The sequence below is a fragment of the Neoarius graeffei genome, chromosome 27, assembly GCF_027579695.1.
Source record: "Neoarius graeffei isolate fNeoGra1 chromosome 27, fNeoGra1.pri, whole genome shotgun sequence".
Lineage (NCBI taxonomy): Eukaryota > Metazoa > Chordata > Actinopteri > Siluriformes > Ariidae > Neoarius > Neoarius graeffei.
The window spans coordinates 9,273,328-9,288,422 of NC_083595.1; the positions used below are offsets into that span (position 1 = coordinate 9,273,328).

Here is a 15,095-nt window from a genome sequence, read left to right on the forward strand (position 1 = left end):
AAAGGCAATTTGAAAAACGCGGATTTCCGCGGAAACGCGGAGATTTCACATCCGTGTAATTCACACTGAACATCACATGTATGTGCACGTGTGTGTGTTGTTCAACCTGAGGGACAGCTGCCTGCGTGTTGGGCTGACCCATGTTGACGTTCATGGCATTCGCGTTGGCGGAAAACTGCTGCATGAACGGAGTCTGATTTGCCGCCTGCGGCACCATGTTCCCACCGTGAGGTCCTATCATGCCTTGTGCAGGGGCCATCCGCGTGGGTGACATACCAATCTGAAAGAAAGCCCAAAAAAGGGGGGGAAAAAAAAAAAAAGGCTCTTTAATAGGACTGATCATACTCAAAACCACATACTTCTATGGACCCTTTTCACGTGACGTCACGACAAACGCGGCCGCCATTTTGGACGTGTACTACCAGTAGTTTACCACAGCCAGCATTGAGGAACGGCAGCAAAGAAAGTCTTTATTTTCAGCAAGACTTCCATCATGCCACTATATTGTTGTGCACCTGGATGTAGTAACCATCAACAAACAAGGCAAGGTTTATCATTTTATCGGATCCCGACGGAGAAGATGGATAGCGGCCATTAACAGATTGGCAGCCCTCGGCATACCAGCGCTTGTGTAGTGACCACTTTGTTGGAGGTAAGACGAATAAAATTAGCCAGAAAAGGCATTACATTGCTGTTAACATTCTGTGGCGGCGAGTGTGTAACCAAATAGGCTAAAATAACCCATTGTAACCTCTTTGTTCTTCTGTAGTAGCTATTAGCTAACGACATTAGCTAGCGTTGTGTTCCTTTGCTGTTGGTAGACTGTAGGACAGATCAGAGGCAGTGTTCTACAAACAGCGCTTAATTTGAGGGGGAGCAAGCCGGAGCGCGCTCCGGAACCTCGGGCGTTGGCTCCGGCAGCTATTTACACTGGATCCGGTGATCCGACACCTCTCTTGACTATGTAACAAAAAAAAACAAAAAAAAAACGATTGTCTTTAGGCTTGCCATCCTTCCACTTGCGAGTGGTAAGTGATCTGCGCTGGGATCACACACACAGTGGCTCAGTCCCGAATCGTGGCTCGTGCACTTCACTCGCGCGCTGTGTGAGCTGCGCAGGGCCGGAGTGCGCACCCTCCAGAGGGCACTCGCTGTTCAGGGCGGAGTGATTTGGAGCGCAGGATGCCTGCGGAGCCGAGCGTATCCGTGTATTGGTGTTGCTGTGTGCAGGCGAATCGTGTATTGGTGTTGCTGTGTGCACACTAATCGCTTTTAAAAACGTTAATCTGATGATCCGCTGAGAGGAACATGTATTTGTCTTTTAAATCCAGGCCGTTCCCTGTAATCTCTAACAACGGTTGGAGAAAGTAATGGCAAATAGTGAGTGCACAAACCATAGAAGGTAAACTGTACACAGCGCCAGGGCAGTGTGATGGTATGTCTACTTTTAGATTGCGTTAGCTTATCAATGAACACACTCGTCACTCGACGAGTTTCACGTCTTTACGACGGATACTTAAATGTGTGTTAGGTATTATTGCTGCAGTCTAAGCAGTCATTGTAGCAGCTAGATGAGCGAGAACCGAAAGGGTCTGTGCCATAAACCGTTATTTCTGTACGGCGTTGCTAATGTGTCGTTACTGTTGTTATTTCTCCCTCTGCTCGCCCTGTAAGTGCCCTACGTCGCTGGATAGCGAAGGTGTTTTCTGCATCTCGCTCCTTTTTCTTGTATGTTCTCCGTTTGTCGCCTTCCTCGCATTCAAACCAATTCGAGCCGAAGTCTGCTACATGTCCAAAATGGTGGTCGCGTTTACGAAGGTCACGTGACTGAAAAGGGTCTATAATAAGCAAAAAAAAAAAAAAAACAACATGTAGTAGTTTGTGGTGAAGAATGAATCTCGAGAGAGAGAGAGAGAGAGAACACACCAACCTGAGAAACAGAGCTCATGTTCATCTGTTGTGCGTGACTCATCGGGGAGGCTGCTCGAGCGGCCATTGGAGCCTGAGACATCTGCACATTCTGCATGGACATCGTATTGAACTGGTTCATCCCTAAAGTTTGAAAAAAAAAAAATCAGAGGCGTCAAAAGTATTACCATTTATTACTCAAGTACAAGTATAGATACTATGGTTTAGAAATACTTTTCATGAAGTAAAAGTATCAACTGAAGCTTATTACTCAAATAAAAAAAGTATACTGATTTCTAAACTACTTTAAAAGTACAAAAGTAAAAGTAACGAAAGAGGAAAAAAAATGCTATTAAGGACAAAGGCGCAGCCTAGAAGTCCACATACAGTCCATTCTCCTGACCCGTTCAAATGTGTTTCATGGAGCACAAGTAATAATGACTTGTTGTCTGTAAGTGTTGGAGTCAGTGGCGGCTGGTAGTCTTTCAAACAGGGGAGGCTGGTCGGTTACGATATTTCCAGATTTTAAAAGAAAAAACACATCAGTTTTGCCCATACTCTTGCCTCTGATCTGGCTGATTGTTGGCAGCGTCACAAACTGTGAAATAACAGGTTCTTTTGGCCCATTAGCCTACTGTCCAATATACATGATGGTGGTGTTGGGGGGGGAGGGGTATATTTTCACATTTTATATTTTAAAATTGTGGCATGTTGTTTAAAAATTGACCTCGGCTGCGTTTTTGTTTAAAAATGTTTTCCAAATTGTAGCGGTGTTTAATTCATATCCAGAAAAACATATATTCCAATATAATATACTCAGCATAAACATTTTAAATAGATTCTATATTTTTGGTCCATCCATGACATATTACTAAAGTAGCCTATTTACTGTTGTTGATGTGGGTCACTTGCTGTTAGCCAATTCACTTTCTCGTACCAGGAGAGCTGAAAGGAACGAGTATTATTCCCGACCTTTTTCACCAAGTCAATTTGAGGCGTTGGTCTACCCTGCTCTTTAATTTTAATTTGTTCCTCGAAAGGAAGACTGGCAAATGGCTTCGCCAAAATTAAATCAGCAATGCTTGGCATCCGTGCGCAGCTTTCTTGCTAGCTGACTAGCCCCCTCAAGTTCAAGTTCAGTCACTCAAATAAACGAAATTTCTGGAACTAAGATAGCAAACTTGACAACACTATATTTACACTTTATTTACAATGAAAATATATACAAACTAAAAAAGCTGGTAGAAACCGTATGTAATGAATGAAATCGAAATGTAAGCCGATCTCTTACAATACACCACAGCACTTGCGAATCCGCATGGGACTGAACTGAGATTCACCGCTGCCTGTCTATATTTGAAACGAGCTGTCAATCAAAGAAAATATCCGGCCGCTTTCACCAATCACCAGTCTCCTCGCGGAAAGCTTTGCCATGTCCCTCCCACTGTGAGGCTGGGAGTCTGTGGGCGGGCGTTTTCGCAGTATTTGTCCAATAACCGTCTTGCATTTTGAGATTGAAAAGCGCATAGCTCCCAAATGCCATTGAAGTGCACTGAGGCTGGGCTGCATCGCGCTGTCACGAGGGGGAAAAACTCACGCACACATTAGGCGAACTGGGGAAAGTTATAACGGAATGATTTCGCACTGTAGTTGGGTTGAGCACATATATTTCTATGATTCTGGATCTGAAATAGCAATGTTATAAGGTCGGCTATAACATAAGCCTAGCGCAATTCATCCTACACGATGTTCGTCATTTTTAGAGGAGGCTAAGCCTCCCTCGTTGTCTTAGAGCAATCGCCCGTGCTTGGAATGGTGTAAAACTTCATACCTCAGAAGTAAGTTATCAATAAATTACAGTTTTTTTTCTTTTTCATATGGGACGTGCAGTAGAGGCAGCAGGTTCCAGTTAAAATGCAAGAAAAACACTCTCTCATCCCTACTAGTTACTGGCTCACCGAGAGAAGTCAACAGAATGTTTGTGTTCCAGCAATGCGAGGCTGAACACAGGCGAGGAGAGAAAGGGCGGCCGCTGGAATGCCGACACACTACAAGCTAATATAACGTTTACTAAGCTAAGACCTGTCACTTTACTCACTAACACCCACCAAGATACCATAACTGCGTTTGTAAACTTAACCTGACTCAGAAAAGAGAATGCTGCATATGGTTCGTGGGGGGGGGGGGGGATTCCACTCCTGACAAACGAACGAGAGCCCGCAATTTACTAATGGTGTCCAAGTCAGAGCTCTGACTGCTGTGTGCTTGGAGCGCCCTGAGTGGCAGTTTAGACCAGTGGTTGCGTTAGACTTTTTCACTGTCCGTCATTTTGACGGACAGGGTTGTAAAAATTCCATCATTGTCCGTTATTATCTGTCATTTTATTTTAACTTTTAAATGACAATGTGTATAGGCTATAAATGCTATACATTTAATAACCTGTGTTTTCATGGACTCATTTTCATTTAAAAATTAATTCACAGAACAAGCTTGTATTATTTAATCATTTATTTATGATGCAAAAAGATGAACAGAGATTCTGACGTTCGGTCACTTGTGAACCCATTTTCCCTCCGCTAGAAACATTGCGGCTGTTGAGCCTTAACGGGCATATGAACAATGTTATTTTACAACGTAGCAAGACAATCGCAGTTAAAATATGAACAGTCCGCTACAATGATTTAAGTGACGATCTAATTTGACCTGTTTGCGTGAGCTCAAACCTTCCTTCTGGCCCGCATGGATTTAAATTGGGAGCTCGCTTGTGCATAATCAAAGTCGTCAATGGAGACTGCTGCCGAGGCAATTGTCATTAAATTTTGCGTCTTTGCCTCGGACAGACGACTTCTCATTGACATTTTAATTTTATTCTGAAGGCTGAACCCGCGCTCTGCTGCGACACTGGAGACTGGAATAACCAGCGCCACTTCAGCCAAAGTTCTGAAGTCGGGAAACATTTCTCCCAGGGAAGTGATCAGAAGCCGGCAAGAGCCTCTGAAAGTTGGATTTCCCGACCCTGCTAGTACTCTCTTCATAGGGAGGAAATCCTGCAGCATGCGGTCTTTCTGCACCAGTGGTGCAGCTGCACCCCGCGGTGACCCGTAGTGGGCTGACACGGAAGGTCTTAAATAAAACGAAGTTATGTTGAAATGTTAGTTTGTCTACCCGTGCTCTCATTAAAATGATAGTTTAGCAGATATTCGAGCAGTGATGTTCCTAAGCTTGCTGGGGAAGAATACAATAAATCGGCATTTGTTTCATTTTAAAAACAAGAAAACAGCTAGCCTAAATGAGCGCTATTGCATTAAGACGTACAGGCAGGGAAACGACACAAACAACCCAATGCATCTCTTTTTTTTTTAATAGCAAAAATGACGTGTCTTCTGCAGAGAAGGGAAACATTAATCCATCTCACTGTGCTAGTGGTAGAAAAGTCGTAGCGCGGTCAGGAGCGCGATGGGGGGAACAGCCTTGCGCAGTGGCTACAGTGTATACATGAGCAGCCGATGCACTGAACATCAAGACTGCCGCAACATCGGCTCAGATTGAAAGTGACGGCAGTGAAGACTATGGCCCAATCCCAATTCTAATTTCTACCCCTTCCCCTCCCCCTTGGCCCTTCCCCTTGAAACTGAGCTACAAGGGATAGGGCTTGAAATTCAACCCTTACGTATTGGGATAGCCCTTCAACGATCGCATACGTCATCGCGTACCTCCGTCAGCGTTTACGTTAGCAAAACGCGACCAAATGCGTCATTGGCTGCGACCAGCCGCTCCAGTCAGAGCCAGAACCAGAAATCTCTGCTGGCAGGGTGTGATTTGTTAACTAACACCACTGAATGGGATATCTTTGGCGCTTCGTGCACCACATCCGACAGAATGAGGTGTCAGAACACTCGTGTAAACAATAAAAGCGAGAATAACAGAACAAAACGTACGCAGTAAAGCAACCGAAAACAATACTCACTCCCAAAGCTTTTTAGCAGCAGCTTGGATTTCAGAAATCGCTGCTCATTCTCAGCTCGAAAGCGAATCAAGCGGCGTGTTTCCTCTGGATAACAACTTAAAACACGTAAATAATGGAGAAAATACATTTATGACAATCTTTCGCCGCGGGAACCGCCATCTTTCTGAAATCCGCATGAAATCTCGCTGAAATCCGCATGGCATTGTGGGAAATCACTCAAACCCCTTCGTTCGGAGTCAGCTCCAGGAAAATCTCCGTTTGGAGGGGTACAGAAGCCCTACCCCTTCCCCTCCGCGTTAACTGGGATTGGGATACCCCTACCCCTTCACGTGAACGCACAAAATGGAGGGGAAGAGCCAAGGGGTTGGTCCAAGGGGTGAAATGGGATTCGGCCTATGTATACTGTATGTAAGAAAACTCTGCCACAACTTGCCAATCATTTCAATTGTATGTTTTATTATTGTTATTATTAGGCTGTTGTTATTGGTAATGGTAACGGTAAACATCCGTCAAAATGACCGACGGCCTTCAGATTTTTCCGTCAGTCATAGCTAAAAAACAATCCATCAATGACGGACAATTGTCGGTTAACGTGACCTACGCTTTAGACAGACCAATAGGGTGTCGTAATGACATCTTGATTATATTCCTCATGCAACCACAATCAAATTTAATGGCGCGAATTATCTTGATTGGGTTGTTTCTGGGGTTTTTTTTGTGTGTGATGCGAATGACCTGGATTTGATTTTTTTTCCCTTTTAAAGTGTCAAGCCGAATGAAATGCAAGTAACGAGACTATTATAAACGCAACGAAGTAAAAGTAAATGCTTGAAAATGTAACGAGTAGAGATAAAAAGTAGGTTGAAAAATTATTACTCCAGTAAAAGTAGAAAGTACCAAAATTTCTACTTAAGTAAAGTAACGAAGCACTTGTACTTCGTTACTTGACACCTCTGGAAAAAATAGCCATTACCGTATTTTCTGGACTATAGAGCGCACCTGTATATAAGCCGCATCCGCTCTATTTAAAAAAAAAAAATTAAAAAAAAAAAAAGATATACAAGCCGCACCGGGCTATAAGCCGCAGATATCTATGTTGAAAAATTAGATATTTACTGCATGTACAGAACGATTTTGTACTGTAAATGTACATGTATGTACCTGAACAGATTCTTTCCGAACAGTGCCTTTTAACACGGCAGCAACTTTGCTGATTAAAACGGAACGGAACCAAGAGAAAATAACCGGTATTTATTTACCTTCATTTCTCCTGTGTTTGAAACCACAAGTCACTTTAATCATCTTCGCTGGATTTGAAAATAATTACCAGTTAGTAATTTGTCGTGCGTGTTCTATCTGCTAAAGATCTGCTAATTCTTCTTTGCATTGATTTTTCGTCTATCTTATTTTTGATTCTACTTCCGGTTAGAGCGCCCCTAGCGGTGGAAGAAAAATCCACAGAATAGCCGCACCTTTGTATAAGCCGCATGGTTCAAAACCTAGGAAAAAAGTAGCGGCTTATAGTCCAGAAAATACGGTAGTCAAGTCAATGGCGTACGCGCACGCGCACACCACGTCGAGGCTCTGAAAAGAAGGGAAAATGGCAGTACCTTGGGTGGCCTGTATGCGGTTCATCATCTGATTTGGCACATTGGGCATAGGCACAGGTCCATCTAAACAAACGAAGAGAAAGACAAAATGACATGTTAGAGTGAGTTTCAGCTTCGGTTTGTGTCTCTGACGCATGTGTGCGCGCACGTGTGTGTTTGCTTGGATGCCTGCGAGGCTCACTCTGAGGCCGGGGTCCCAGAGAGTTGGGCTGGGTCAGAGCGGGCTGCTGTGCCCCCGGTGCAGTCATAGGCGCCTGGTTAATGATCTGCTTCTGGAGCCGGGAGCGTCTCTTCTCCTCCAGCTCCTTCTGGATCTTGTAAATTTTCTCGGCTAAGAAGTGGTAGTACTCATCCTGTACACAACAAATTAAAGGCTGATCAGTACTGGATGGATGCGGACGGCGGCAGACATCACCGCGTGCTACGGAGCCCTGCGACACGGCACGAAAACGTACGGATGGCCGACTTCGTTATTCTAACAAGCTGCGAGTTGCTCAAATTCTGTTCGTCTGCTTACTCTGCTATTGGCCGACTCGTACATGTCCCCTTCCACCTTCCGCGCGTACGCCACCAGGTTCTCCATGCGCCGATCCTTCAGGGCTGCAGGGTCTGGCGTAGGGAAGATGGCCTGCACGCTGTACAACATACACACACGCAAACACACAGCACTGTGAGCATGGAAGCGCACAAAAAAAAAAAAAAAAAGTCAAACAAAATCAGTACAGCATGTTGTCGGATGCTAACAGTTTGTGGACGAGGTGGTTGCGGAGGTCCTGAGTGACGTGTTCGTGCCAGGCTTTTCTCACTCCGCTGGCTGACAGCGGTGCCGCCGTGGGCACGTTACCTAGAGCTCCTACTGCCGAGCCATCTGACATCAGTGGACTACATAAGAGAAAGACAGAGGCGCCATGTTAAAGCATCAAACCATCCATGTTGCAAAGCACGAGAGCCAGAAACATTCGCAGTCGTAGCGTAGAGGAGTTGATTACTTGTTGGTGTTCAGACTGGATGGCATGTTGGCGTCAGCATGCAGTTTCGCTTGATCCGACGTGGGCACGCCTATCGCCCCGCCGCTCATACTCATCTGGTTTGTGCCTGGAAATGATCATGTTAAAATCAGTCCATCATGTCACGGAAATGACGGTTTTTCCATCTTGCACAATAACAGCATGCGTCTGTGTGGGGTTACCGAGCGCGTTCAGTGGCCTCATCTGCTGCTGGTGTTGGGTCTGCGCTGGCTGAGCAGGAGGCGTTTGCGTCTGTGCAGGGCTCTGGTTGCTGTACGGGAGACCGAGGGCGGCATAGGCTCGCTGCATGGAGCTCGGGTCAATAGGAGCTGGGGCGTTCAGTGCCGGGGCCGCGTTCTGACCCGAACCCACCGGACCGATTGCGTTCTGCAGGCCCGCGCTGGGAGACGTCAGCATGGCTGCAAAATGACAGGAAATGAATTCACCTGGTGCTCGAAACAGGAAAAGCAGAGGACAGAACCTGCTGCAATGAGCATTCTGCATTTCATAGAAGAAGAAAATTTTAAAGAGAACTGGTCTGGCTGCTGAGTCAATCATCAAAACTTTGAACTCAATGTAAGAAAGTTCAAATAAAAGTGCAATACTAATGGTTTTGGGTGCATTTAGTTTTTCTCCCTCACACACACACACACTTCCTCTCCAGCTAGCAGAACAAGACTTTTTGCAGAGGCCAGGGCTCGACATTAAGGACTGCCCGATTGCCCGGGACAAGTGAAATATGCATTCGGGCAAGTGGGATAGGTCCCCGACATGCCCGACTGGGCAAGTTGGAATGAGCATATATTACAAACTAGCACTACAAGAATTAGGCTTTTTGATCTATTATTTCAGTTCCTAAAAGCGTCCCTCACTACGTATCCGCCACTATGTCTTGGCTGTTTTCTTAGTTTCGGTTTCATTTACTGCTTTGCAAGTTATTTTATATGGGTCGGTCTCAGAAACTGGGTACTGTGGGGGTACCCCACTAAATATACAACCCCGATTCCAAAAAAGTTGGGACAAAGTACAAATTGTAAATAAAAACGGAATGCAATGATGTGGAAGTTTCAAAATTCCATATTTTATTCAGAATAGAACATAGATGACATATCAAATGTTTAAACTGAGAAAATGTATCATTTAAAGAGAAAAATTAGGTGATTTTAAATTTCATGACAACACCACATCTCAAAAAAGTTGGGACAAGGCCATGTTTCCCACTGTGAGACATCCCCTTTTCTCTTTACAACAGTCTGTAAACGTCTGGGGACTGAGGAGACAAGTTGCTCAAGTTTAGGGATAGGAATGTTAACCCATTCTTGTCTAATGTAGGATTCGAGTTGCTCAGCTGTCTTAGGTCTTTTTTGTCATATCTTCCATTTTATGATGCGCCAAATGTTTTCTATGGGTGAAAGATCTGGACTGCAGGCTGGCCAGTTCAGTACCCGGACCCTTCTTCTACGCAGCCATGATGCTGTAATTGATGCAGTATGTGGTTTGGCATTGTCATGTTGGAAAATGCAAGGTCTTCCCTGAAAGAGATGTCGTCTGGATGGGAGCATATGTTGCTCTAGAACCTGGATATACCTTTCAGCATTGATGGTGTCTTTCCAGATGTGTAAGCTGCCCATGCCACACGCACTAATGCAACCCCATACCATCAGAGATGCAGGCTTCTGAACTGAGCGCTGATAACTTGGGTCGTCCTTCTCCTCTTTAGTCCGAATGACACGGCGTCCCTGATTTCCATAAAGAACTTCAAATTTTGATTCGTCTGACCACAGAACAGTTTTCCACTTTGCCACAGTCCATTTTAAATGAGCCTTGGCCCAGAGAAGACGTCTGCGCTTCTGGATCGTGTTTAGATACGGCTTCTTCTTTGAACTATGTAGAGTTTTAGCTGGCAACGGCGGATGGCACGGTGAATTGTGTTCACAGATAATGTTCTCTGGAAATATTCCTGAGCCCATTTTGTGATTTCCAATACAGAAGCATGCCTGTATGTGATGCAGTGCCGTCTAAGGGCCCGAAGATCACGGGCACCCAGTATGGTTTTCCGGCCTTGACCCTTACGCACAGAGACTCTTCCAGATTCTCTGAATCTTTTGATGATATTATGCACTGTAGATGATATGTTCAAACTCTTTGCAATTTTACACTGTCGAACTCCTTTCTGATATTGCTCCACTATTTGTCGGCGCAGAATTAGGGGGATTGGTGATCCTCTTCCCATCTTTACTTCTGAGAGCCGCTGCCACTCCAAGATGCTCTTTTTATACCCAGTCATGTTAATGACTTATTGCCAACTGACCTAATGAGTTGCAATTTGGTCCTCCAGCTGTTCCTTTTTTGTACCTTTAACTTTTCCAGCCTCTTATTGCCCCTGTCCCAACTTTTTTGAGATGTGTTGCTGTCATGAAATTTCAAATGAGCCAATATTTGGCATGAAATTTCAAAATGTCTCACTTTCGACATTTGATATGTTGTCCATGTTCTATTGTGAATACAATATCAGTTTTTGAGATTTGTAAATTATTGCATTCCGTTTTTATTTACAATTTGTACTTCGTCCCAACTTTTTTGGAATCGGGGTTGTATATATCGTGGTGTTTGGGTTTTTTTTGGTTACATCATCCACCTCTAGGTTTTAAACCCCCTCCCCGCTGCATCATGACAGACCGGCTGCACTGATTCAGTTACAGGTTGCCAGTTCTGTATAAAAAACACCCACAACCTACACACTAAACAATTTTAAACTCAAACATTATCCTGTCATGACACAGCACAGGTTTTTTGTTTTTTTTTTTAACCTAGAGGTGAATGAGATTTTCTCAAACACCATACTGTTCAAAAGTCTTGGCACCCTATTGTTTTATTCACACAAACTTTATGGATTTCTATTTTATGATTTCTACATTATCGAGTAATGAACCTACAGTGCGTTTGTGTAGAACTCACCGAACTTTACAACAGCTGCGTGCATGTGAAATGGAAATAAATTGACTAAGGCAGGAAAAACTATTTTGAATAAAACTGTTATTGTCCGTTACAAGTAAAAGTAAATCAATAACCAAACTTCAACTCCGTGTGATCATTTTATGTTACAATTCATAATTTTACACTGGTTTTCCTTAAAATAAATAAATAAATAAATAAATAAAGTCGTGCTCGCAAAATAGGGGGGCAAGTGATAATACTGGGGGACAAGTGGAAATTAAGCCCCACTCCCCCCCAGGCCAAGTGGATTTAAAAGTTAATGCCGAGCCCTGGAGGCGTAGTAATAAAAAGGGGTGGACTTTCATTATTTACTCTTGTTGGCAAAACACGAAGAGGAAGTTACAAGACTTACGCTGTTGGTTGCGCTTGTCGCTAGCGTTCTTCAGCGGGAGGCAGACGGGGCAGTCGTGCCGCGTGCAGTTCTTCCAGTGAGAAATAATTTGTCTCGAGGATGCACAGTGGGCCACTGCGGAGAGAGACAGGATAACGAGTGAGAGAATACACGAAGCAGAGGAAGAGGAGTACGTGTCTCGTGGCTGCTGTGTGCGCGTATGTGTTGGCACGAGCAACTCACCCTGACACGACTTGCCAGCCTGGCAGTGGGTCATGTGGTTGAGGACGTTCTTCATGGTCCTGCAGTGGGGCAGGGCACAGGCTCGCACCTCGCCATTGGCTTGTTCGCGCCGCTGGCACTTGTGCGCATGGAGCAGCAGGACCAGCTGCTGCTGGATCAGCTTGCGCTTCTCCGGGTCGGCTGTGGGTCCAGCAGGAACACCCTGACACCCAACCATTCCCACTGCCACCTGCTGCTGCGCCTGGGGCTACACACACACACACACACACGGTAGTGCACTTGTTTGGGACAAACAGATTTCGATCCCATGAGTAGGTTGTGTCTGAAGCTACCTATGCAAACCACAGAACAGTGTTTCTCAACCAGTGGGCCGCAAATCCCCCCCCCCAGTTTGAAGCCAAATACTAAGTAGTTCAGGATGTCGTAGTGTCCCCAAATCTGGTAGCTTGTTTGTCGTATACTTAAGTGGAATAAATACATTTGTGAGCAAATGACCAACAAGCCTTTATTTTGTCGTATTTAACCCACGTGTGCACACCGAGAGCGAGCGAGCGTGCACAGCAGGCTCAATAAATACATTTGCGAGTAAATTATATGGATCTGTGATTCCTACTGGAAGAGAAGCGCAGGGAGAATCGAGCGGCTGTGGTTCGTTTACACCCGACACTCAACCTTCTCGCGTCCTAGCAACCTTCTCAAAAGGCGCATACAAAAAGCCCAGAGACTCCCATCTACCCGGGTAAAAACAATACAGGATTTCTCTTGTAGTGTCCTGATCCCCAGATCTTTAACCCAGCCACATATTTAAAAAAAATAAAAAATAATTATTGTTCTCCTCCGTGCTCTTCCAGGTTTTCAGCTGTGTCCCCGTGTAGAACGATGTCTGCAGCACCAGGTAGTTTGAGACGTCGGGGAACTCAACAGATGGATAATTTTCCAAATCAGAATGGATGACTTTTAAAGATAAGTTGATCAGCAGAGCTGGTGGGGTCGTGCATGTACAGATACAAATAATTACAAATATACACAATCTCATAAAAAAAAAAAAAAAAAAAAAAAAACTGTTGATTATCTGTAAATTAATAATATGCTAAACTATCGTCTTTGTGTTTAGTTACGGCGACAATAGGATCTAAATTTATTCTACCAAGGTCAAATTTAGGGCGGCACGGTGGTGTAGTGGTTAGCGCTGTCGCCTCACAGCAAGAAGGTCCGGGTTCGAGCCCCGTGGCCGGCGAGGGCCTTTCTGTGTGGAGTTTGCATGTTCTCCCCGTGTCCGCGTGGGCTTCCTCCGGGTGCTCCGGTTTCCCCCACAGTCCAAAGACATGCAGGTTAGGTTAACTGGTGACTCTAAATTGAGCGTAGGTGTGAATGGTTGTCTGTGTCTATGTGTCAGCCCTGTGATGACCTGGCGACTTGTCCAGGGTGTACCCCGCCTTTCACCTGTAGTCAGCTGGGATAGGCTCCAGCTTGCCTGCGACCCTGCAGAACAGGATAAAGCAGCTAGAGATAATGAGATGAGGTCAAATTTAGCTGGTAAATTTTTCTTTCCTCAGAAAAATCCTGTGTCAGCGTGTAAGGATCTAATCCCATTGAGCAGGTTCTATAGTCACTTCTTGGTTTTAATAACTTGCTTGGTTGCTGAACACAAACATGGCAGTAAGTTCTTGTGCTAATGGACCGGACTCCACTTTTGGATCTTTAATCCCTTCTGACTGAGAATGCCCTGCACTAGGGCTGAACGATTTTAAGAAAAAATTGAATTGCGATTTTTCTGGCAGATATTGCGATTTCGATTTCAACCACGATTTTTTTTTCTTTAAATCAAGTTTCAGTGCAAATTAATTAATACAATGAATTCCATAAAGCTAATGCAAGAATGAAAACTGAGGTCAACAGATTTCAAATGTAGGCCTGTTTATTAACACTGAGTGCCTGAGGAACAAGTTATAATAACTTAAAAATAAAAAAAAGAGAGCCATCTTTCTTAAGTAAACTTTTGCTTCTTTTACTTTTCCCATTTACAACATAGACATAAAAAAAGGCTGATCAGTGGCTCAGCAGCATCAAAATATTGCACTTTTGTACAAGAATGTACATAAGCATTATAAATTATAACTAGAGCCAACAATTCCCCTGTGGGAAATAAGAGTGATGCAGTGGCTGTAGCAGTCGCTATTGCAGGGCCCCTCCCTCCCTCCTGTGTGTGTGAGAGAGCGCGAGCAGCCCTCCCCCATCCGCGCGCTCAGACACAGAGAAAGCGCAGTTTCTCCTCACAGTGCTCCCTCCAAACAACGGGGATTTACACGAAAACGGAAGGAGATATTCACAAAATTCTTTCACACTGAGTGCCACAAGGCTTTCCTGAACGTAATTTTTTTGTCTGTAGTGTAAAAAACGAGGACAATTTATTGACGAAACAAAACATGGGTCAGTTTAGGAGCACTGAGAAAAACCGCGGCTTTGACGTGTTGTCTGAGATCACGATTTTCGGTCGAAAACGATAGATCGTTCAGCCCTACCCTGCACGCATGGGTTTGGCTTCTGGGACATCCGTACGGTTTTAAATACAAAACCGAGAATTAAAACCAGTGTGTTTTTATTGCCTTTATTTAATTCCTGGGCTCCCGTCTGGAACAGGGAGTGATGTCGCATCCCATTAATACACTTTACAATAGGTTATTAGATTCTAATAGAATAGAGGAGCCAAAATAATTGGGGGTCTTTTTTTAATGGGGCTCGACTCGTTACAAGTAAGAATAGGTGGGCCTCGAAGCAGAGAACCCTCTAGAACACTTGGCATTAACCAGAAAAAGCCGGTAAGCTGCTAGCTGACTCGTTAACATCGCTTGACGTACAGCGCCCATTCAGAACAGGAGGAGTTTGGGAGTCGCCTTGAGAAACCTGAAACTGAAACATTGACTATGGCCCTGTCCACTCGGCAACGGATTCAGGTGAATCTGATAAAATTGTTTATAGTTTCGGCCTGGCGTCCACACGGCACCGGCGTTTTGGGTGCCCCGAAACAAAAT

General features: G+C 44.6%; 1 protein-coding gene across 3 annotated transcripts in view; it reads right to left on the reverse strand.

Annotated features, from left to right (window-relative positions):
• The window catches only part of crebbpa (CREB binding protein a), a 155,633-nt gene that overhangs the window by 49,137 nt on the left and 91,401 nt on the right, over window positions 1-15,095 (reverse strand). For 2 of the 3 annotated variants that reach the window (XM_060911349.1, XM_060911348.1), the window contains exons 4-13: window positions 12,064-12,310; window positions 11,842-11,955; window positions 8,675-8,911; window positions 8,475-8,580; window positions 8,230-8,367; window positions 8,003-8,120; window positions 7,667-7,838; window positions 7,486-7,548; window positions 1,931-2,052; window positions 107-280 (exon numbers count right to left, since the gene is read on the reverse strand). In XM_060911349.1, the coding sequence (XP_060767332.1) occupies window positions 107-280; window positions 1,931-2,052; window positions 7,486-7,548; window positions 7,667-7,838; window positions 8,003-8,120; window positions 8,230-8,367; window positions 8,475-8,580; window positions 8,675-8,911; window positions 11,842-11,955; window positions 12,064-12,310 (1,491 nt within the window). The remainder of the gene's footprint in view (window positions 1-106; window positions 281-1,930; window positions 2,053-7,485; window positions 7,549-7,666; window positions 7,839-8,002; window positions 8,121-8,229; window positions 8,368-8,474; window positions 8,581-8,674; window positions 8,912-11,841; window positions 11,956-12,063; window positions 12,311-15,095) is intronic. The other variant, XM_060911350.1, reaches the window with a different exon arrangement.